The sequence below is a fragment of the Ctenocephalides felis genome, unplaced genomic scaffold, assembly GCF_003426905.1.
Source record: "Ctenocephalides felis isolate EL2017-DRISC unplaced genomic scaffold, ASM342690v1 CF-g0.4_SCAFFOLD_01886, whole genome shotgun sequence".
In the NCBI taxonomy this organism is placed as follows: Eukaryota; Metazoa; Arthropoda; class Insecta; order Siphonaptera; family Pulicidae; genus Ctenocephalides; species Ctenocephalides felis.
Window position 1 is genome coordinate 121,502,883 of NW_020538040.1, and position 26,349 is coordinate 121,529,231.

The 26,349-nt window shown below is 31.5% G+C and overlaps 1 protein-coding gene, 1 long non-coding RNA gene and 1 pseudogene across 2 annotated transcripts in view; 1 reads left to right on the forward strand and 2 right to left on the reverse strand.

The window, feature by feature from the left end:
- The window catches only part of LOC113376637 (E3 ubiquitin-protein ligase parkin), a 51,015-nt gene extending 41,057 nt beyond the window's left edge, over positions 1–9,958 (forward strand). The window contains exons 6-8 of the mRNA XM_026616633.1: positions 6,009–6,146; positions 9,007–9,214; positions 9,849–9,958. Coding sequence (XP_026472418.1) covers positions 6,009–6,146; positions 9,007–9,214; positions 9,849–9,958 — 456 coding nt within the window. The remainder of the gene's footprint in view (positions 1–6,008; positions 6,147–9,006; positions 9,215–9,848) is intronic.
- Positions 9,959–16,334: 6,376 nt separating this feature from the next.
- LOC113376543 lies at positions 16,335–18,071 on the reverse strand (annotated as a pseudogene).
- Positions 18,072–23,688: 5,617 nt separating this feature from the next.
- On the reverse strand, positions 23,689–24,695 carry LOC113378412. The gene is made up of 5 exons (XR_003367179.1): positions 24,636–24,695; positions 24,396–24,541; positions 24,191–24,310; positions 24,027–24,120; positions 23,689–23,736 (listed from the first exon to the last, which is right to left on the reverse strand). It is a non-coding gene; the product is annotated as an uncharacterized LOC113378412 (long non-coding RNA).
- Positions 24,696–26,349: the final 1,654 nt, after the last annotated feature.

The following is a 26,349-nucleotide window of genomic DNA, read 5'->3' on the forward strand; positions in this document are numbered from 1 at the left end:
TTTTCAGGTTTTCATAGAAAGCTTTATAATCGGCCCTTTTTGTTTGTTTAAATGCGTCATATGTTAAGTCGACCATTTTCTTCAATTTCAGGACTTCTAAAGATTGCACTGGTTTCCATTTTTGTTTGATCGATACTCGTCTGCACGGAAATGCATTTAGAGCTATCCTTTCAAATATATTTAAAAAGTTATTAAACTGATTGTTAGGATCCTCACCTATCACCGAGAGTTCCCAGTCTACTTGGCCAATTTGATTAATAAAGTTGTCCATGTAGGGACCACCGATCTTTCTTACAGTATGGAATGTACTTTCATTATGGTCAATTCTCAAACGAATAAGCAGAGCTTCATGGTCAGAGATTGCCGCTGGAAAGGTGTCTACTGAAAAATTAATTTCATCGATGTTTGTAAATGCGTTGTCAATGCAAGTTCCTGAAGTAAGGCTAATATGAGTGGGTTTCATTAAGTAATGCTGTAGCCCAAACGTAGACATTAAATTGATCAATGTATTTGTTTCATTTGATTTTTCAATAAGGTTAACATTAAAATCGCCGCATAGAATGATGTTTGTTTTTAAGTCAAAATTATCATATAGAATCAGTAAAGTCTCCTCAACTTTCTGCAAGCATGTGTCAAGTGTCGCATTGGGAGATCTGTACATCGATATTACAACAGTTTTTAATTGTTTTATGTAGCATGCGGCCATTTCGCACGTCAGCTCATCGGAATGTTTTGTTATGTAATTTAATTCCAAACATTCTATCTCTTTCCGACAGTAAATAGCAACACCTCCGTGCATATGTTTACTACGACAGAATGAGCTGACTAGCCGAAAATCACGTATGCTATACAGGTCGATTTGGTCTTTGCCAAGCCAATGTTCACATAGACAAAGAATGTTTATTTTATTGTCATGGACAACCTTTGTTAATACCATGGTTTTATTGGATAAACACTGAATATTCAGGGACATTATGTTGATCCAGTTTGACAATTTTTCTTTGTTTTTTCTCCCAGATGGAATAAAAAACGGTCCACACAGACTCCTTTTGGCCAAACATCCGGAGATTTTATTCTTTCCAATTCACTCTCTGCAACGGAGACCTTGAAGGAGGCATATGTTTCCGGATGTTTTGAAGCCATTTTCTCACATTCAATATTTTTAAAAATTTTTTCATTTAAATAATTTTTTAGGGTTTCTGACGATGTTTCTGGTGCCAGGCGAAACACATGCAAGTGGGCTCTCCTCACAATTCCCGCGAGTGTAGTGCTCACATTTGTTCCTTCGATGGTCTTATTTTTTCGTTTCGGCGACTTCTTTTTCTGGACGAAAATCCAATTTCTATCGTCATTTGCTTTAATTGATTGTTGTTCAGCCTGGGTTGATTTAGTAGGCAGCTCCGTGTTGGCAACCGCATCTCGGAATGTTTCGGTTCTCCGCTTGTCTAATTCCTTCAAAGCAGTTGCTGCCGCAACACTCACCTGTTGCTTTGAGACCTTACTAGCATTGCCACTGTTTTTATTGGTAGATTTATGTTTAGGCTTCTTGGATGCTGCTTTCTCAGTATCACTATCAATATTGGGTGCAGCTGACGAAACTTCTTTTTTCTTTTCATTTGGCTTTAATAATTGCAGCATCTTAATTTTTCCTTCAAGCTGCTGAATTATGTATTCCTTGTCCTTTATTATTGTCATCTTATCGTCTATTATCGTCTATTATCGTATTTTTGTCGATAATTGTTTGCGATAAGTGGTTTGTAGTATCCATATCATTATATTGTCTAGGATCCATATGTTTGACACTTCACTGCTCACCTCACAGCACTGTATCAAATTTCCAACAATGAATTTGAAGCCTTTTCTTGTTGCACAACTCACATGGTAAATTTTGCCTCAGTTCTTACAAACACCCACACTTGCAGATGGTTTTGTTTCACAGCAGTTGTAGGATTTTTTGGAATCCGATTCCGGAATAGTTAATTGTGTCAGAGACATTACATTATATATATATATATATATATATATATATATATATATATATATTATATATATTATATAGTCTTTCGTTGACCGCCGTAACGTACAGACGTGCCGTTTTAACTTGCCGCAATGATGTCACAATCGACACCATTAGTGCCAGAATCGGAAGTGAAAAGTTCCTATAATTGCTGTGAAACAAAGGCCCCAAATGTAGGCATTTGTAAAAACTGCGGAAAAATGTACCACATTAGTTGTGCTAATAGGAAAAACTTCAAATTTCTATATCGTAATCTGATACAGTGTTGTGTTAACAGTGAAGTGTACAGTGACCATATGGAAACAATTTCTAGGCTTGAAAAAACAATTGCCGACAAAAACACCATAATAGAAGACAAAATTACCATAATAAAGGATAAGGAGTACATAATTCAGCAGCTTGAGGATAAAATCAAGCTGCTGCAATGGGTAAATCCGAATCAAAAGAAGGAGCAGGTTTCTTCAGCTGCACCCAGTATTGATATCGATACTGAGAAAGCAGTCAATAAGAAATCAAAAAAAAAGAATGGAAAAAAATCGAATGTTAACAAGGAAAAAGATCCCAGCAAAATCTCAAGTGAACAAGTTAGTGTCGCAGTAGCAACGGCGCTGAAGAAATTGGAAGAGCGGAAAATTGAAACGTTCCGTGATGCCGTGGCGTCTACCGCTTTGCCTTCCAACGCCGTCACTAACAATAAGAGCGTAACAGAAGAACAAAATTGGACTTTGGTCCAAAGAAAGAAAGCGCCAAGGCGAAAGGCCACAACTATCGAAGGCACAAATGCAAATGCCGTGATAAAAGGTGTGGTGAAGCAAGCGCATCTACATGTGTTTCGACTGGCGCCAGAAACAACGGAAGAGCAATTGGAAAATTACCTGCGGGACAAAAATTTTGAAAACCTAACGTGCAAAAAAATTGCATCCAAACATCCAAACGTATATTCATCATTCAAGGTATCAGTTTTGGAAACAGAATTAGAAAAAAATAAATCGCCGGAAATATGGCCTCAAGGAGTATGCGTGGATCGTTTTTTATTCAGGCTCCAAAAGCAACCAAGCAACGACAAGTAAATATATTAAATATACTCTGTCTGAACATTCAATGCTTATCAAATAAATCAGCTGCTTTGTCAAATGTAGTCAACGTAAATAATATTGACCTACTTTGTCTGACAGAACACTGGTTAAATGACAAACAAATCAATTTATTTAATATTCGTGACTTTCGTGATTATATAACCATAAGATGGAAATGGAACGTCAACAAAGTAATGTAATGACTATAGTTAAATCAGATAATAAACAACAAACTATATGGAATATAATAAAACAAGAAACAGGTCAAAAATATTCAAATAATATCGGAATTGGTACGCCATCAGCAAACGAATTTAATCATTTTTTCAGGAATGTAGCTGTCAATCTAACCAAGGACTTGCTCGACGCAAAGACTAGACCCGAAGCTTATTTAGCTAAGATATATGTCAGTGAGCGAAGTATGTTCCTGAGACCAACATCTCCAGAAGAAATTGTTACAGCGATTAAAAAGATGAAAAACAAGACATCACTTGACGCTTTTGGACTAAACGCTAAAATGATCAAACCAGTAGCCGAGTATATAGCTTCACCGCTCTGTGCAATCGTGAACAGTGTATTCGCTACAGGACAGTTTCCAGATAAAATGAAACTGGCGAGAATCATTCCAGTGTATAAATCCGGAGACCGCCAAGATGCATCCAATTATCGGCCAATCGCCATACTGCCTGTATTTTCTAAACTGATTGAAATGTTGTTGGCCTCAAGAATACTAAATTTCTTTGAAGCCAATAACTATTCAAACAACAGTCAATTTGGGTTTAGAAAGGGGTTGAATACGATCGACGCCATAGTAAATTTTCTAAATTTCATACAAGATTCTTTAGAGAATCATGAACATTGCGGTGCGCTGTTCTGTGACCTTAGTAAGGCATTCGATTGCGTACCACACAAAATACTTCTAAAAAAACTTGAATATTATGGACTGAGAGGTGTTCCGTTAACGCTGATGCAATCCTACTTCACGAATCGTCAACAATTCGTCGACTGGCAATATAAGCTCAGTAATGTAGAAGTAGTACCAGATATTGGAATTGTCCAAGGCAGTATTTTAGGTCCGCTACTATTCCTAATATTTGTGAATGACCTGCCCTCCAACTTGAATTGCCATTCGACTCAGTTCGCAGACGATACGGCACTGGCAGTTGCAAGCAAAGACATACAAGTTATGAATGAAAAGAGGCAAAATGCTTATAAACAAGCTGAAGAGTGGTTCCTCGCCAATAAAATTGTTCTGAATAAAAACAAAACTGTTTCTATTAATTTTACAGCTAGTAGAAGACATGTTGAACTTCAAGGCGGTGAAGTCAAATACTTGGGACTAACAATGGATAGTTTGCTGACCTGGGCCAAACATATAGAGTTGCTATGCGCAAGGCTCTCGAAAGCCATTTATGCCATTAGAAGAATTAGATCCATAATAAACCAGGAATGTGCCAGGGAAACCTACTTTGCTATGTATGTTCCATTCTGTACTTTCATACGGAATATTAGCTTGGGGACATAGTGCACACACTTCTAAAGTTACGGATCTACAAAAGAAGGCGGTTAGAGCAATAGAAGGAGTCTCACCTCGGGAGCCTTGCAGGCCGCTATTCATAAAACACAAAATTTTGACTGTCACAAACATTTATATTTGGCAACAAGCTATTGCGGTGCATGCGGATAAAACTAATCATTTATTGAGAAGTGATGTCCACGACCACAATACGCGGAATAAAAATGCAGTGATATGTCCAAAAATCAAACTTAAATCATCGCTAAGAACTACATTGGGAGCCAAGATCTATAATAAGCTACCTGATGGATGGAGATGCAAAACAAGATTCTCCTTTAAAAATATTGTTAAAAATTATTTACTAAATAATCCCTATTATTTTATAAATGAATTTTTAGAATAATTATGTATTGTAAATGACTTAAATTGTAACTATTGAATTTTAATAAAGTTCTATTCTATTCTATTCTATTCTATATATATATATATATATATATATATATATATATATATATATATATATATAGAAAAAACTGAGATGTTAGTGCAAAAGTACTTGGTATAATCATAACTTTTTGTGATTATAGTAACTTTCCGGAATAACAAAAATCAGCACTATGAATTTACCACTGGATAATAAGTCATTTTTTTCAGAAGACATGTTGATTAACTCCATTCTGTAGTTCATATGTTCCAGAGTTTTTGGAGTTAGTCACTGTGTGCACTGAATTGCTCATATATAAATACATACTGGGTGGCACAGAACTTGACGTAAAGCCAAAACAAGCTGCTAGTTGTGACTTTAGCAGTCCTGAAAAAAGCTAGAAAAAAGCATTATTTCTCTTTCGCACGTTAACGGTTGCGCGTACGACAAGCAATTATACAACTGTGAATAAATGTACTCGGTTTTAATTTTTTTACTCGAAAATTTTCAGCAATAAAATTATCAAGTATTTTACCATTTTGCAATCCTGATTGAATGCGCAAACGTTTGATGGAATTTGCCCACACACTTTAGTACTTTTTTTTTTTTTAAAAGAGAGCCGCTCAAAGTCGACCGCTTTATAAAAAAATTCAATTTAATTTAACAAAACTATTATGTCTTGAAAACTTGGGGCAATTGCATTTTTTTTTACTGTGGTCTTAGAAATGATTATCACATTTTCGGTTCTAAAGTTTAATTAAATGAACAAGATTAATAAAAGTTAACCACAATAACCGAAAAGGGCAGAATTTTACCAAAGCTTTAAAAAACGCTAATAATTTATAAACGATATGATATTTTTATTCTAAATTTTTACAGGATGGTTATGGTCGCAATACTATCACTTGTTTCTGCTTGACGTCAAGGTCTGGAACATTTTGTGTATATGTTTAATAATCAAAAAGTATCTTTTAGTATGATAGGTACCAAAGATTTGCTACCGAAGAATTTGTTTTACAATCTGGTGGTGTTCTGTGTCCTCAGCCAGGATGCGGGATGGGGATTTTAATGGATCCTGATTGTAGAAAAGTTCAATGTCTTAATGGCTGTGGTGTAAGTTTTTTGAAATAGTTTCATTATTGTTCTGTCTATCAAATTTAAATTGAATTTTTTCAAAAATAATTACATGAACTACGGTTGTGAGTTCAGTTATTTAAATGTTTTTCTAACTGTTTTGTTATCGACTGAACATTTTTACACGAACGAACTCAATATGTTCATAGGAACTTTGAAACTTATCGCAATGCATATGAGCATATGACCAAATGTCTCGATTCCTTCATTTGTTATTATAAACTCAACTATACTAAAAAAATATCTTATAGTAATAACATTCTTAATAAATTGCTATAATAAAAGTATATGGTGATTATTTGCCAACAAATTTTAAAAAAATGTATTAGTTGTTAAGCAACAACTTCAATTCCTATATAATATACTAGCTGACCCAGCAAACGTTGTTTTACTAAGTAAGGTATTTCTAAACAATTTTTAGAGAATTAAAAAAAATAATGATTTTAAGTGTGTAAGGATGTGTTGTTTGAATGCTGTAGACAATGAGGTAATATAAAAGCAGGAAAACTCCATAGTCTACTTGCTTAATATTATATAATTTATATTAACAGCATTTATTTGACCATATTTTGTTAATACAATTAAACTGGAAGTTTTACCAACTACGGAAAGCATGCTATAATCCAATCCAAGACATTTTTGGTCTTTTGACTTATATAGTCATTACAAACTCCAATTAATCGCATACTGATTACGTTTCAAGTTCTGAGAAGTTTTAAGTAACATGCCATGAATTAAAGTTCATTTAGTAAAAATTATATATTTAGGGCAGGGCTGGGCACAAAGGTCCAATTTACTTTTAGCGAATATAAATTATATTGTAAAAACCAAATCTATTATATCACAACAAATAACACATATATAACGAACAATTATCTCACTATGTTCAGTAAAACTGCCAGCTACTTCATCATTATAGACATGTATTTTTTGCTGTTTTCCAAATATTCAAAAAATCTATTTCTTTTTACGTTATAGGCATGGTAACTTGGGGCGGTCAGGTGGTAAACAGGTTCAATATCATATTTTATTTTCAAAGGTATTTTACAAAATAATTACATTATTGAACTAATGCAAAATATAAGTTCCATTGGCGCATTTTTTACACAGATAACACTGTAAATAAACTTGATCTGGTATTTCATCAGCCAGGGTTAATGTTCAGTTGGTCCTTTTTAACCCACCCAGGTGTAAGTTTTTAAAGTGGTTATATGAAAAAACTTGAATCTCACTTAAAATTACCTTTACACTTTATAAAATAATTAAATAACGTATGGTTAAAAATTATCTTAAGGCCTCATAAACTAAACCACAGTGCTTTTACATACTTTTGTCATGTATTATTTATCTCTCGTTTATCTCCTGATAGCAAAGTCGTATAAAACAAGGTGATGGCTGGTAGTACATCTTTTTCCCTTTACTTTCAAATATCATTGTTGAACAACGCTTAACTTTACTGGTTTTTGAGATATCGGTGATGGACCTTCTTAACCCCAGACCTTTTTACATACTAACTATCCATTCTTCGATAAAATCATAGCAAATTTTGCCAGTTTATTCTTCAAAATTAATCATTAGTGAATTATATTTTACATTGCATTATCAAATGGTTTCTAGCTTTTATATTTTTTAATTTGTTGACAAATTTAATGAAACATGAACGATGCCTGACTGTATCTATAATTTATAGGTTTGACATATCGTTTGGAAGAAATTCGTTCAAAGTAGGACATTTTTCAAGACTTATAAATATATACACAAGGAATCTTTTTTCTGCTAAACTCGTTCTAATACTGGAACTGTTGATACATTCAATAGAATGTATTCTATTTATAATCAGTTTTCAAAATATTTTATTCTAGAGAACTTGTAATTTTGTGCATGGACATTATTGACGTTTTTGCAGGTGTCTGTTTCAAAGTAGTAATTTTATTATCAGCCAACTTTCTTATTTAAATTGTAGAGTGTTATAACTCGAAATAAGTTATTCGGCAGCGTCCCCTTCAATTGATTCCAAAGGGTCTGTTCGTGTTTTGGTATTTGAAAGATTTTGATGTCATTTTACAGTTTTTTTCAAAAAAATTCGGGTGGCCCCTTTATTTCAAAGTCACTTTTTGTCACAACTGTTGAAGATATTGACACAAATAATGCTATTTTATTCACATCGGTGTGGACTATATCATTAATAATAAATAATGTTGCATAATCATTTGTTAGTTTATAAAAAAGTGAAAACAATTTTTTGTTTCAAATTTTCGGGTAGTGCGGTTGTTTGGACAAATTTTTAATTAGCATTGTTAGAGAGGCCGTGTCCATGTGCTAGAACACATTCAAAAGATGAAATAACCTGAGCAAGTACACGCTTGCGCTCATAGAACACCCGCGTAGGTCGTCTCTCAATTGCAAAGGCGAACAGAGCCACTGTTCGAGTGCTCGCAACGCGCGTCTTATAACAAATTTTGTATATTGAACAATTCTATATGAAACATTTAGTAAAGCACTATATTTGTACATTTATATTTTGAATTTTTTTATATTTCTGTAAGCATATATATATTTATTTATTTAAATTTAATTTAATTTTATTTATAAATTTAAATTTTTTAATTACGCATTTATAAAAAAATTTAAATAAAGAATGTAAAGTTTCTATGCGGATGCGATTTGAAGTAATTTTTCACCTTTGAACAACCTGTGGATTAGCATGAATATTTCAAGACCAAATCTGTTCAGCCATTTTAGACTTTTAGCATACCTAACATAATACTGAGCTCTATTTTTATTATATATAAGAAATAGATAACAATCTTTGTATATTATATAATTATATAAATTTCAGTTTGTGTTTTGTCGATCATGTTTGCAAGGCTACCATATAGGGGAATGTTTACCAGATACAAGTTCACTGCAACCTTTGATGAGTTCTTGTGAATATACTGTGGATCCGAATAGAGCTCAAGTTGCCCGTTGGGATGAGGCAACAAAGGTTACTATAAAAGTATCTACAAAACCATGCCCAAAATGCAGAACTCCAACTGAAAGAGATGGTATCTATAAAGCATAAAATTTTGCAAATATAATAAATTAGATTATATTTTTTTAATTTCTGTTGTTGAGTTCTGTTATGAATTGCAGTGCATTTTTTATAGTTTATAGTTAGGAAGTTGTTTTTACAGTTTCTTTATATATTTTCTATTTATAAATGACTGCTTAAACTTTTCTTAACTTATTCAATGAGAAAAATTTACTGATGCTTTAAAGATGATGCGAGGCAAATAATCCCATATCTCACGATTTAGATTAGAAAATGTTGGGCCAATGTTGTACAATCTGTCGCAGTGTTTGTGAACAATTTTTCCACACAGTGTACAGTTCATAACAAAAAATAAATAAAAAAAATTGGTGTTTCGTATAATTAAGTATTTTGTGATACTTGCGATTACCGTTGCAGGCCATGACCGTGATGCGTATTATTTGCTTTTGACCCGATTATCGTTCGCGGACAGTATATTTACTTTTGGCCTAGCCATGGTACGCGGGCTATGCTCGTCATTGTAATTTAAGTGGTTAAAGATACCGATAATTTATCAATCACTTGAATTTAGTGGTAAAGCTGACCAAATTTTGACCTTTTTTTAATATTATATGATATATATATTTAGTGTTGTTTATTTAACTTAGGTGGATGTATGCATATGGTTTGTACCCGAGCTGGATGTAACTTTGATTGGTGTTGGGTATGCCAAGAACCTTGGACAAGAGAATGTATGGGTTCTCATTGGTTTGGCTAAAATGTGAATGGATTTTGTAAGTAATCTTATCCAAACTCATATTATCTTAATTGTAATAATTTCAATTTAAACAAATAAAAAAATACCATATAATCTAGTTCTTTTTATTTGGGTGCATTGTGGATATTTAATCCCAATTTATTTTCTTTTTTAAAACTCTTCCTTCTTTATACATCACTGTGTAATTTTGTACTTTTGTGTCTACGCATATTTTTTTCCCTGTCCAGTAATGCATCCTACAGAAGCATTTTTCAAAAACATAATATTGTCTTATGTATTTTTTAGCTGGCAACATTATCTTTCATCAAAAACAATTCAGAACTTTTTTACTTGGAATCGAGCTTCTCCAACTACAGCACTAGACACAAACTTATTTGTGCCCCCAAAATAAGTGCCACCCGGGGCATTTTTTAGTTTACTTATACATAGTTGTAAAAAGCAACTTATTCATTTTAGATTTATTAACTTCCGTAGGGTATGTTATAGTAATGGGCCGAAAATCGAAAATGAAAATTTTTGCATTTCTTCACGTTTTGAAGGCTTCTGAACATTTTGGCATACCTCAGAAAAAATGGAAGTGTGTTTGTTTTGTGCTCGAGATGTGCTGATTAGTTTTTTGGCAAATATAATAGAAATCGAGTTTTTGAGAGAATGGAATATCCGATTTGAATGATCCAAAAAAATCAATTTGTAATGATGAGGAGAAATGATGATTAGTTTTACCGATTACCGAGCAAAATGTGCAAAAAATATCTGTTTTTGAGAGAATTAAGCATCCGATTTGAATGATTCAAAAAACTTTCTACGTGGATTTTAATTTGAATTTTGCCTAAAGTTCAAATGCTCACTATATACTTGAAATAAATAATTATTACTTTGTAATTCAGTTTATATATTTCTTATGAATATTAGACAACGTCCTTCATTTTAAATTTGATTGATTGAGTTTTGTTTATTTACTTTTCTGTAAACTTATATAAGTTACAGTATTTATAATTATCTATTTGAAAACATTTAAATTCCTCAAATATATCATTACTGTACGGGAAGTTTCAGCAATTTGCCTTAAGTTATACAATGCCATACACCGCTAGTTTTCTTTCTTGAATTATAAATGATTATTATGATTGTTAATATTTGATTTATATAAATCAATATTAACTATATGATTTCGAATTTTATTCCTCGGTGTATATAAATGTATATTAGTGTAAAGCAGTTGATTTCCAACCTTTTTTGGGCCCCCCATACATTTTTTGTTCCTGAAAAAATGTGAATGATAACTTTTAAGATGAAATCGCTATCATAAGTAAAATTTCGGAATAAGCCAACAAACGGAAGTTTCAAACTAATTTTATTACTGTTTTTTTTTCAAAATTTATTTAATGCAATACTTAAGCCAAAATAAAGATTTTATATTAGGTTCTAACTTACTAAACTTTTTGTACATATGATTACATTTAGGTATTTGGTTTCAGTTTCTTTATAAAGCCATTTCTTAACGAATCTACTTAGCTAGTTGACAGCTAAGTAAGTTCGCATATTTTTCTATAAATTGGTAGTTATCATTGGCAACTAAGTAAGTGCGAATTTTGTTATAAAATCAAAGACAATTTTTGCGTGAAATTAAATAACTTTGTTCTGTATACCATTTCGATCGATAACCTTTCGTTATTTTCCAAGAAGCATCATTATCCCATGTTTATAAAACTTCTAGTTTTTATTAACCAAAACTGAATTAGGCACAGTCATGATTTTTTTTAAATTCAAGGGTTTTAAATCTGATGGTTTGTGATCAGGATTATTTGGTGGATGTAGAGAAGAATTTCAACCAATCTCCAATAACTTTTAAACATTGCTAAATTGTTTCTATTAGCCGAAACGATTATTGCTTTAATTAGGTCGTCCAAAACTTTAACTGGACAATCAGAGCAGCATTGAGTGTATAATCACCAGAACGACATTTTCAAAACCAATTTTAACATAGCTACTTTTAAGGGCTTCGACACCATAGACAGCACCTATTCTTTGGGAGCACCGTTTTACCCTTTTGCAGAAATAAAAATGCAAAATATGACTAAAATGTTTGTTTTGATATTCCATCTTTCAACGCTTTACATAACCGATCAATAAAGTATTATCTACTAATCGACAGCTAAATTTCTCACATACAATACTACTTCAATCTCAACAAGCCTAAAGAATCATTTGAAGCAATCTAAGAGTAAAAGCCGTACTTAGTGTCAACCTTGTACTATTTAAGGATACAATAAAAATTAGTTTGTTTTAAATTAATTCCATCTTTGGCCCTAGTCACTGACAGTTAGTAAAAAACTCACGTCATATTTATGATTTTTCCGCTTTTAAAGCCATGCATAAAACTCTTCACATAAAGCTTCGCAATTAACTTTAGTATTAAATATTACATTTCTTGTGCATATTTCAAGTCGAGTCTTGTCACTGACCTTAAAGCACTTATGCCAAGCAATCAGAAACTTGATTTACCTAATTTTTTTGGTAATTTTTGTAAATTGGAATATAGAAGTTTAATATAATTATGAAGGGCTACTGGAATCGAAAGAATTGTTGCATTCCGCAACATTGTCCTTCATAATGTTTTTGTTAGTTTTATATAAAGTTTATTGCATATATCATTTTTAGATTATAATTAAGTTGTAATTTTATTATAAGGTGATGAGAAAAATTCAAATTCAAGTTAATCCTTTTAAAAAGTCAAGTAATCCCGGCAGAAAATTCTAACATCTTATTATTCTAAATCTAAGAAGCATTTTTTTTGTTAAATGTTTTACCGATACTATACTACATTACATTAAAATCACCAAAATTTTTCAATTGCTCCCCTGAAATTACAAATTGCCCCTCTGTGGGGCGAGCGCCCCACGTTGGGAAACACTGGTGTAAAGGGTATGGGCGTGTTTCCATACAGAATTGGCCCCACCCTGGTATTTAAATAATTTTGATGCCATTTTATAGGTATTTTCGAGAAAATTCGAAATACCAAATTTTAAATCCGTAGCTCATCATTTGGCCGAGATATCAGTGAAAACATGTGAAAGTGGCCCATTTTTTCAAACTCACTTTTTTCGGAAATATGAGAGATATCGAAATACTGTTAACGTCATTCTATTTATACTGACCTTGTCTATGTTGTTCATAACAAATAATGTGAAAAAATTATTTGTTAGTGCGTGAAAAGGTGAAAATGATTTTTCATTTTCCATTTTCTACCAGTGCGGCTTTTTTGACTACTTTTATATTAGCATCATTCGAAAGCCTGTACATTTTTCTTCTGTTATTCAAAAATTCATTTAAATCTAAGTGGAACTTTGGGAAAAAAGTTGGAAAAACTTAAGCTAGTACGCGCGCTGCCGATACAAGAACACCCATATGAAGTCGCTTTGCAAGAGCGACGAGCAAGCATAAGGCTCGTCGTTATCGCGCGTCTCGACAAATTATGTATATAAGTATGGAAATATTTATTAAAAACCAAAATTATCTATAAAATGCCATCAAAATTATTTAAATATGGGGCCAATTCTGTATGGAAACACGCCCAGACCCTTTTGAATTCTAATTTAAGAACAGGATAATAATTTTATTTTATTGTATTCATTAAAATTCGTTGAATTTGTATAAGCATCTTTACGATTTTGTTCGGCGATTTTTCCTATTTTTTTTATACCAGTTTATAAATGTCATTTATTTTGAAAAGTTTATATGATTACTTTGAAGTGCTATATCAATATTTTTTTAAATCAGCAATGTTTTTTTTAAATCAGGGCTGACGGAAGGCGGTCTGCCTTAGGGCATTATATAAATATGTTAACGAACGCATATAAATATGTATAAAAAAATTACTTGTGTATTAATTAACATTGATTAAATGACTTAATAATTTATTAACTTTCCGTAGGGTGAGTTATATATAGTAATCGCAAAAAATTGAAAGTAAAAATTTATATATATATATATATATATACTAGATGACCCAACAGACGTTGCCTGTACCCACCTCTACGTTTTTTTAATATCCTATACTAATATTTATACCGTTCAGTTAAAAATAATCATTATTGTTTTTCGAGTTACTATTTACACCAATATATGAGTGATGTTAAATGTAGTACTGTTTCAAATAAAATGATTATTCTCAATTCCCACAGTTAACACTTTAATTATCCCTTTAACAAATATTAAAATATGTTCAATAAAATTATATATTAAAAATTATACACTGCGATTTATAGAACAAATTTATTTCCAATAGCTCAATTTATTTTATTGAGTTTAAGGGTTATACAATATTTTTAGACATACCTGTAGATGTGGATATTTAAATGAATGATTTTTTGTTTACTCACGGCTAAAACATTGATTTTCCAAATTTATCACCATGTATTTATTGTCATAGCATAGATACACGTGTTGAAAATTGAAATCTTTTAAAAAGTATAACAAATTCAGAAAGAATTAATATATAGCATGCGGTCAAGGTACAATATCACCTTGGATTTTTCTACCCAAAATAATTGCTTCAATAATGTTGCCTACAATTTTTATAATTTTGTATCATATTTTAACTGGCTTTTAGTATTTTAATATCCAAAATGGAATTTTTCACACTAATAATTCAATATACATTATTACTTAAGTTCATATTTGAAGTGAATTAATTTGTCAAATTTTGTTCACATGTGCTCTATTCAACCTACTATCAACAAAATTATTGTAGTAAATCGAAAGACACTCCGGTTGGACAGCCGCGCACTCTTTAAACAATTAGAACTCTATCAATATTTGTGTAACAAAAAAATAATAAAAAGTAATAATTAGTCTGAAAAATACCTTGAATTTTCATATATATACTTTTATACGTATTCTTTCAGAGATATTATAATGAGAAATTGTTTTTTTTTAATGGATTTTTTTATGAAATCATGAGTTTTTTGTAAATCGTTTGTACTAATGTAATGGTATTTTCTAGAATCCATCAAGATCTCTCAAACCAAGTTAATTCTAGATGGAAAACGATTATTTTTAATTTTGGTGGAAATGGCACTCATAAACTATTTGATTTAAATGAAAAAAAAAAAAAATTGTATGCGTCTTTTAATTGCATGATAGCTCACTCATTTTACACGCAGAAGTACTTCTTTTAAAGCTTATTTGGAGAACTATAAAAACCCATTTTCATAATTAACTTAATATTGTTCCTAGAACACTGTAAAATAACGATTTATTAGGATTTTTATTGATAAAATTTTGTACATTACATAATTTTTGTTAAAATGTATATTTTTGATGATATTAGCAAAAAACGATGAAAAACGCAAAAAAGAAACAAATTTTCAGTAGCCAGTAACTTGAAAAGTATTTGCTTTTTTGAAAAACATTATTAAACATTTTTCTCTTATAATTAGTTCTTTTATCCACACCCAACGTTATTACACCACTGAAAAGAAATGGCATCCCTCCGGGTAGTGCAAAGGAGTCTAAATTGTTTTCACTTTTTAACTTGAGAGTAAGATGAGCCTAATTCTAAAATTCCAAACGAATTGGAAAACAGTAAAAAAAAGTTCAGGCCCAAAGCGCTCCATTGAGTGAATATTCCGTACAAAATGCCAACCGTATTAATTTTTGACACAATGAAACTTCTAAATAGTTTTTTTTGTATTGTGACTTATTATAGTAAGGCAAAGCGACTGCAAATTGAATATTTTTGAGCGCAATCACTTATGGCTCGTCTCCTTTGCACGAATTCGTACGGCGAATCGGTTCGCAAAGTGCGCAAACAAAATTATTGCAAGCAAAAGCAAACCACGAACCACGCGTACGTTGAGAACACGATTCGACGTGCGCGTCAGTCGCATGCGCAGACTTTCAGACGCATGTTATATTATTTGCATCTTATATTATTTTAATTGCCTTAGCCTATAAGTCAGTGATTCCCAAACTTATTTCACCTACCGCCCCCTTTCCAGAAAAAAAATTACTCAGCGCCCCCCTATTTTTTTTATTTATTTCACTAGCAATTAATAAGGTATATAAAAATATAATAGATAAATTGATGAAAAAGAAACCAATTTTGATAGAGCACGCTATTTTAATAAATCATAAAACATTCAGAAAAAAATTGCACCATCAAATTTTTCAGATATATTACGGGTATATTTGTAATAAAATGCAATTGCGATTGGCACATCACTGATGACGGAAAGGTTTTGCTGATTTATTTATTAAAATAATGGACATTATCAAAATTAATATTTTACTCTTTCAAAAGAAGGTTGTAAAATAACATCAAAGTTTAAAATTATAAAACTATATTCAGAATAAACATACAATCATTACAATTTTAATGTGAGGGATGAATCTGGTGTACTGCTACCAATTTAGCAATTTGCGGTTCTATCTTTGTCAGAAGTAATCTTAAATCTCCACGATCTACTATTTGTAATCGGTTTCTTGTATTTGTTAATAAATTAGTTGCAGCGCTGAATCCACGTTCCACTAAGTATGATGATGGAAATGCAATAAGAAATTTTTCAATGACAGACCAAACTTGTGGGTAAGCCGTCGGGATCTCTTTTTGCAGCCAGAATTGTTGGTTACCACTCTTGAATTTAAATTTCAGTTCATAATTTGTCATTATCTCCGTCAATTCTTCTTGTAGCTCTGGAGAATCTTCTGTAATTGCACTTGTAAAGGGATCGAAAATCCAATCAGGTATGTTCATTTCCATGATATCTTCGAATAGCTTAGAAAAATCAGAATGAAGTGCATTCAAGTGCTCACAGTAAGACTGTATATCGCTATCTTTTTTTTCTGCTTCTGATAGGTTTGGAAACTGACTTAATTCTCCTCGTCCAAAATTTTGCTTGTATATAAACAGTTTTGTAATGAATGCAGAAATAATAGATTTTGTTTTTATTAAGTTTATTTCATCCCCTTGAAGTTGAATATTGCATTCATTGAATTTTTTAAATAAATCTGTCAAGTAAGCGATGTCACTTTTGTAGTGTATTAGTTTGGATCGCAAATCCTCATTATTATCCTTCAAAAACTCCAGCACCGAATTAAAAAGTTTATAAAATCTATCTAAGCAGGCACCCTTTGATAGCCACCTTACTTCTGTATGAAGGAGCAAACGATTATATTCTTCGTCGTTATCAGTACAAAGCTGTTTAAATAACCTATCATTCTTAGCTCTGCTTTTTATTAGGTTGATAGCTCTAATAACATATTGCAACGAATTATGCAGGCGTTTACTCAAATTTTTGGCAACAAGATGTTGGCGATGAATGACACAGTGTACTGCAAAAGCATTTGGCACCTCCTTTTTTAAAAATGCAAAAAAAACACTTGTAGCGGCCTACCATCTGTGGCTACTGATAAAATATTTCTTAGAGGTATTCCTTTTTCTTTAAAAAACTCATCTAATGCAAAAAATTGTTTCTCCCTTCGTGTCAGTTTTCAAAGATTTAGCAAACAATAATTCTTGACACATTTTTTCTTCTCTTATAAACCGGACATATGCTAAAAGCAAAGCTTCGTTTTCGGGCAATGTGGATTCGTCAAGTTGAATTGAAAACCGAGATGTTTTCAAGTAGCCACATGATGAATCTTCAACATCTTGTGCCATTTCATCAATTCTTCTTTGCACGGTGTTATTGCTCAACGAAATTTTCTTCATTATATCAAATGCTGGCTTGTGTAACACGGTACGTATTACTTCACTTATGGCCAATATTATAAGTTCTTTACCAATAGTATGGGGTTTTCCCGACTTGGCAATCATTAATGAAATATTATATGAAGCAAGCAAGCCATCGCCGTCTTGAGAGGTTGTGGTTGAGAGGAGTTTTGCCACTGTCGGTTGTTGTCTAAATTTTTCTTTTAGAATACGAAAATACCTTAAATTTTTATCTTTTTTATCACCATGAATTTTAGTCAAATGTTCTTGTAGTCTAGAAGGCTTCATAGCTTCATTTGAAAAAGTTTTCTGACAAATCAGACACATTGGCAATGTAATATTCACAGGCGATTCAATAAAGCCATATTTCAAATATTCGATATTATATTGTCTACATTTTTTTTTTTTTTGATTCAGCCATTATTATCTGTAGAGAAAATATTTTTTACAGACGTATTGAATGAAATATATATATATATATATATATATATGATATCATTAATTGTCAAGCATATGCAATTACAACAGCAATAATACTTACCAATTATAGTTACACTATTTATTACTGAACAATTACTGTCATTTGTTTTTGATGTCAAACCATGCCTTAAATATTTTAAAGGTCAAACAATGATAAGCGGTTTTTTGTAATTTTTTCTATTTATTTCTACAATCTAACTATATTTCTATGAATCAAAACATTCTAGAAAATTTTCCGAACAAACTTCAGGAAGATTCATGAAAATCCGAATTATAGTTTAGGAGGATTAATGAAACTTACATTGTTACAGAAGAATTTTATATATAAGATATATATATATATATATATATATATATATATATATATATCTTTACGTATCAGAAATTTCTGAATTTTGGCATACCTTCGAAAAAATGGATGTGTATGTGTTTAGATACAAACTTCCATCGATGATTGTAGAAACACGCCTCAACCGATTTAAACAAAACATTCGATTCGTACTGATAAGACGTGCTGATTACTTTTTGGCAAAAGCAGGTCCAGCCGTTTCAAAGATATGGGGCAAAAGAGCCAAAAATTGTAATTTAGTTTTTGAGAGAACGGAGCGTCCGATTTAAATAATTCAAAAAACATTTTATTTGAATTAACTAAACGAAGAACTGTTTTTGGGATGATAGGTCTACAGGTTTAGAGAGGTCTATAGGTTTACAGAGATTCAATAAGAAAAAGTAAAAAATGACATTTGGCGGTCCAAAATGATCATTAGACATTTTCATGTCAAATTATGTTATTTTCTAGAGATTTTAATAATAAGAACAAATGTAATTTACATTACTATGGGTTCCGTATCATTGTCTAGACTGCAACGCGACGCTTACGCGCTTCGATATTTCGTCTCCGAAACAGCTACGCAGCGCGATTGATTTGAAAGAAAGTTACAAGTTTTCAAAAAATTTCAAAATATAAAAAAACTAATTTTTCAAAAAAGTTAATTTTTTTCAAAATTTTCAAAATTCTGAAAAATATATTTTTTTCAGATTTCAAATTTTTTTATATCTTTTTTAAAAAATTTATGTTTCGGTACGAAAAGTTCCAGCAATTTGTCTTAAGGCACGATGCCATGCACCACTAGTTTATTTGTATTAATTTATGAAAACTACTGTTTGACTGACTTATAATTGTAAGGGCGACAATCTGGAGATCGGCCCGGGCGGCAAAAGTTCTAGGTACGCCACTGAGTGCAAGCGAGACTTAGAATTGGAAACCGAAAATTAAATATGATATGGCTTCATTCATATTTCAAAACAGGAATGCGATAAAGTACTTATATGTTCGTAAATAAAAAAAAATCAATTGTACAATAAATAATTTCTTTTTTTTTATATTTGAATTGCTAGCGCACGCCCATAGCTCAATGCCGTATGTCCAGATTGGGATAATTATTGTTTTATATAAAAGGAGTTTGTTTTCATAGCTCATATTTGAACACCTGCCAATTAGCCAATACAACTCTTTGAACTTCTTCTCCATCTGTTTTTTTTTCATTTTGATGTGCGTTGACCAGCTTAACTTTCTATCGAGATGAATCCCTAGGTATTTTACGCTCTCATATTTCGGTATTTCTGTTGTTTATTTTTACACTTGGGCAGTCCAGGGTTCTTGTTGTGAAGGTTATATGGCTAGATTTTGTTTCATTGATTTTAAACTTCCACTTATTGAGCCACTTTTCAAATTCGGAGACATATTGTTGAACTTTTGACGTTGCGACGGATGCATTTTTATGAGTTCCCATGACAACCGTATCATCGGCAAAAGTTCCAATTATGACATTGCTATCAGTTGGAATATCGTGCGTATAAATGAGATATAATAGTGGCCTAGCCCTAAAACACTCCCTTGTGGTACCCCCGACTTGATGTTACATAATTCTGATGTTTCTGTTTCAACTCTAGTTCTGAATAATCTGTTTGTTAAGTAACTTTTCAATAGTAAAAATATCTTGTGCGGCAAACTTTGATGAGTAGGCCCTCATGCCATACTTTATCAAATGCCTGTTTGATATCGACAAAGATTGCTGAACAATATTCCTTTCTTTCTATTGCCTTTGGATGCTATTTACTATCCTATGGCATTGTTGTATTGTGGAGTGCAGGGATCTAAATCCGAATAGATGATCAGGTATTATATTTAAATACTCTTTTATTCTTACTAATAATAGTTTTCCCAACAATTTTGATAGAATAGGCAGTAAACTGATTGGTCTGTAAGAAGTGACATTTGAAGCTGGTTTTCCTGGTTTTAAAATCATTATAACCTCTGAAATTTTAAAACATTTTGGCCAATATCCTAACCTAAATATTGCATTATAAATATATGTCAGTAGAACAATTGCTTTTCTTGACAATTCTTTCAAGACCTTTTCTTTCATGTTATCTATCCCTTCACTCTTCTTATTGTTTATAAGTTTAATAAACTCTTTTATTTCTTTTGGTGTTACTTTTTTTATAATTATAGAATCATCATGAATTGCTTTTAGAGCATTCCTTACATTGTTATCAATAACGTCATTATTTGGAGTGAACACATCTGTTAAATAAATTGCAAACAAATTTGCCTTTTCTTTGTCACTTTTGGCCTAATCACCTAATGATGGTGATTCCATTTTTACTGGGGCGTTAAAATGGATTGGTTTCTTCAAAGATTTTATTGGTTTCCATATCGAATAATCGTATCTATTAAGATTAGTAATGTATTTCGCTACACTGTTGTTTCGCATGACTTTCAACTTTTGTTTTAGTTCATTCGATAAATTGTTGAATACAGTTTTATCCCTTGGATTACGTGATCTTTGCCATATTTTCCTTGCTCGTCTTTTTTTCCTTATTAATATTTTAATTTCTATTGGGATATTAGACGTCGTATTGCTGTATGTTATATGTGGAGTAGCATTTTGTACAGATTTTTTCAGAGTATTTATATAAAAATTTAAGTTATTCTCTATATCTGCTTCAGATTTCAATCTGACTTTAAGGTCTAATTTAGAATCGATTTCTTGTCTAAAAGAGTTCCAGTTTGTTTTACTATTGAAAAGACCATTAATTTTTTTCACTCTTATTACTGTGGTGCTAATTGTTGCTATAATAGGTGTATGATCTGATGATAAATCTGAATTATCTTCTATGTTTGTGTATAAATCAGAAATGCCATTTATTATATAAAAATCTAGAAGGTGAGGATGTTTGTTTCTATCCGTAGGCCAATAAGTAGGTTTCCCAGTCGATAAGAATGAATAATTTTTGTTTAACAGCATTTGTGCCAACTGCTTACCTTTAGGAGTGGTAAGTCTAGAGCCCTATAATGTATTTTTGCTGTTAAAATCACCACCCACTACAAATCTGTGTCCTAATGTATCAAAGAATTTTTCATAATCAGCTGTTTTCATCCTGTGACGTGGAGGACAATATACAGAAGAGACAATGATATCATAAGAAAATGTATTAATGCATATTGTAGATGCTTGTAAGCAATTTTCTTGAAAATTTGTTAGTGTGTAGTGTTAAATACTGTTTTTAATCAATATTCCAGATCCAGCGTGTGCAGTATTGTCTGGGTGATTAGTATTATAGAATGAATAGAAAGGAATCCTGAAATGTAGATTATTTGTTAAATGCGTTTCACTGATTAGCATTACATCAATCATATGTTGTTGTAAAAATATTATTAATTCATTTTTATGGTTTAGAACAGGGGTCGGCAAGCTTTTAACTGTGGTGTGCCGAGCCACTCTACCAATATGATTCAGGGTGCCGCCTGAATTCTGAAATATATAACCAGGTTCTGGGGGAGAAGAATTATAACCAAATTTATCTTTCAAACATTTTTATTAACTAGTGGGGTGCATGGCATCGTGCCTTAATTCAAATTGCTAGAACTTCCCATACTGAAATTAAAAATCATGGTACTGAACCCAAAAAAAATTACATAAAATATGTACACAGTATTAAAATCTCTATAAAATATCTGATAATTTGATGTACATAAGTCCAATGGGTGTAAAAATACTACAATGTTTATAAAAATACTACAATGGGTGTAAAATTACTACAATGTTTGTAAACAATACTACAACGGGTGTAAAAATACTACAATGGGTGTAAAATTACTACAATGTTTGCAAAAATACTACAATGGGAATAAAATTACTACAATGTTTGTAAACAATACTACAATGGGTGTAAAATTACTACAATGGGTGTAAAAATACTACAATGGGTGTAAAATTACTACAATGTTTGCAAAAATACTACAATGGGAGTAAAATTACTACAATGTTTGTAAACAATACTACAATGGGTGTAAAATTACTACAATGGGTGTAAAATTACTACAATGTTTGTAAACAATACTACAATGGGTGTAAAATTACTACAATGGGTGTAAAAATACTACAATGGGTGTAAAATTACTACAATGTTTGCAAAAATACTACAATGGGAGTAAAATTACTACAATGTTTGTAAAAATACTACAATGGGAGTAAAATTACTACAATGTTTGTAAACAATACTACAATGGGTGTAAAATTACTACAATGGGTGTAAAATTACTACAATGGGTGTAAAATTACTACAATGGGTGTAAAAATATTACAATGGGTGTAAAATTACTACAATGTTTGCAAAAATACTACAATGGGAGTAAAATCACTACAATGTTTGTAAACAATACTACAATGGGTGTAAAATTACTACAATGGGTGTAAAATTACTACAATGTTTGCAAAAATACTACAATGGGAGTAAAATTACTACAATGTTTGTAAACAATACTACAATGGGTGTAAAATTACTACAATGGGTGTAAAATTACTACAATGGGTGTAAAATTACTACAATGGGTGTAAAATTACTACAATGGGAGTAAAATTACTACAATGTTTGTAAACAATATTACAATGGGTGTAAAATTACTACAATGGGTGTAAAAATACTACAATGGGTGTAAAATTACTACAATGTTTGTAAACAATACTACAATGGGTGTAAAATTACTACAATGTTTGTAAGCAATACTACAATGGGTGTAAAATTACTACAATGTTTGTAAACAATACTACAATGGGTGTAAAAATACTACAATGGGTGTAAAATTGATATCCCAGACAACACAAGACATCCTGGTAAACGTCCACAGGATATCCACGCGCGGACATTCATTGTCCCTGCGATAGCCTTACGGATATCCCGCTTATCCTAATCTTATCCAAAACATGTTAATATGTCCCACCTATGGGACGTTCTGTAGGATATCCCGCGCGGGATATTCCGGACATAAACCGGACATGAATAGGATATAATTATGGAATTGTTTTTTACTTTTTAGATGAAAAATAAATTTGGATTAAAAATAAAATAAAAGAACACAATTTCACAAAGTAAACTTTTATTACAAAATAACAAAATCCTGAGATAATTTTATAACAAAATTTAATATATACAACTTTAATTCAAAATAACTTATTTTACAATATTAAAAATATAATTAATTCGGCATTCAATCCTAGTTCATGGTTGATTTTCTCTCCTGAAATAGAAAACAAATGAATAAATGCATATATATGTATATATATATGAGTAAGTTCTTTAAGAGCGATACATCAATCAAAATAGACAGAGATTTATAAAATAATCTCTAATTCCAAATATATCGACACAATTTGATGTCATTACGAGTGAATATTAAACTTGGTTTTTTACATCTAAAAATGTGTACACAGCACAAATTTTGCACTAACATTGATACAACTAACCAGTCAATAATCATGATGTTTTTGTAAATAGGAAAAACATATAGTACACATCTCACAAAAATACCTTGTATAATATTTATTGGCACGTCGCAGCCAGCTTTTTGCAGCCTCTGAAACAGTAAACTATGTCTCATGCGGCAAATTTTTCAAAGCAATTCCTGGAATTAATTATATATTAGTTTAATTCATAATTTACAACACATCATAAGTATAAGATATATAAATTACCTGTGATGACATCGCAAGGCACTAGATCACAAAATTTATTTTTGCCCTTTCCTCGTCCCTAGCAAAATTCTTTGTCCAAACCATCATCAAAAATGGATTTTCATAGCTGGACTCTGATGGCTAAATACAGAATATAAAGAGAAAGTTTGTTTAGTATATGATAAAGTTAACAAATAAAAATAAATCTATATAAACTTTTGATTACCAATTGTATTTTGATATCTTTGCTCAGAAGAATAGCCTCCATAAGTTGAAGCTCCTCCAACAAACATAGTGGAGAGCATTTCTTCTTTGTTAATTCTCTTTCAAACACAGCATTTGATACAAAATTAGGCATGGCTGCTGGATAAGCTGGCAGGGTAGAAATGTCAGCATTAAATTAAAAATTCTATTTGTACTAGTAACATAGTATTTCAAATAACAGTACACAGAAAGCTTTAATTACCATCGTTTATATCTGCCCCCCTTTCAATATGTTGCTGCAATATTTATAACACACACGCACATATAATTATATAGAACACATAAAATTTCCACTATTATTACTCAATTTTAGAGTATTTTGATAAATAATATTAATTATTTATAACACACGCTCATATAATTATATAGAACAAATAAAATTTTCACTATTATTACTCAAAAACTATGATAATTCGACATATAAGCGTCTGTTTGATGACGCTTAACTTAACCTTAAAGGACGCAAAACCGACGCGACGAAAGAGAAAGGGACAAACATATACGTTTCGAGGTCTCAAGCCGTGCGCGTATACCTGCTCGAGTCCTTTGGTTTTGAGACGTCCCGTTGCATATTCATAGGATATTCATAGGATATCGCGATATTAGGAGATTGTGAGGACAAGTGGGACATTCCCTGGCATGTCTTGTGCTGTCTGGGATGTGGAACCAAAAGGTGAAAGGATAACGCATGCAATTTTCTTTAAACAATTAAATATTTCCGACAATGTCATCCAACAATTTAATTTTTCATGGAGTCGTCTTCCTGATTTTTTCGTTTTTCCTTAAATTTTGTTTTCCATAATTCTAAAGATATTAGTTCCATAATTTCCATTTCAAAATCATCAACATTCATCCACTCAAAAATTGAAAAATCAAACGGTATTATTGATGAATCTATGAAATCTGGTTTTATGAGGAAGGAAAATTTAGGCACATAAGCTTTAAAGTCTTTGCATCTGGAAAATTCATCTTTAAGTGCTTCAATGTAGATTGAATTACATTAGCGAGCTACATTAGATAAGTAATTATATTTCAACATTTTTTCTTATTTAAAAATCACTTCGTCTCGATATATTTGCGATTGCCCTGATTATTTTGTATAGTGCCATGCAGAACGCCGTCGCGTGCCAAGCCTGGCACGCGTGCCGTAGGTTGCCGATGCCTGGTTTAGAATACCATTTGCATTCCATTGAGCAATCCAAAGAAACTTGGCCATTAATTTTTAGCTAATTTGGATAACATGCTCATGACTAATCTGTTTTGTTCCATTAGTTGTTTGAACATGTCTTTAAAATCATTAATTAATGTGATAAGAGCAACGGTTACCTGTGACTGTTCGTTTTCGTTATTTCGTTGTAACTTTAATACTTCTGAATAGCTTCTATGGTCACTGTAAGAATTAGCTAATGGACGTCTGGTTTCTTCTGTTTTTGATGTTTTATCTCTATCCGTGGTTCGTCTTCCTTCTTGAAAGTTGTAATTATGTTGTTTGTAATAATCCTTGTAGAAATGACGACCTTTGTAGTTTGCCGGATGAGCACCACCACATAAAATACATGTTGCTGGAGTAGATCTTTCTTTCTTACATACTGAAGTATTATGAGGTCCACCGCATTTAACGCAGACGAATGGTCTGTTGCAATAATTTTTAGAGTGTCCATACATTTGACATTTTGTACATTAAATAACACCTTTGCTTTAACGTGGCGGTTCCACCACAATCATATGATTAAGCAATTTTTTTAGTTTACATATTTCGCCATTGTTATCTGCAGGTTCTAAATCAACAAAAAACATGTTTAAGGGCAATTTGGTTTTGTGTTGTTTCACATTAATTATACACCTTACTTAAAAATTAAGTTTCTCTAATTCATGTTTTATTTCATTAGTGTCATATGTATGGTGTATATTTTTTA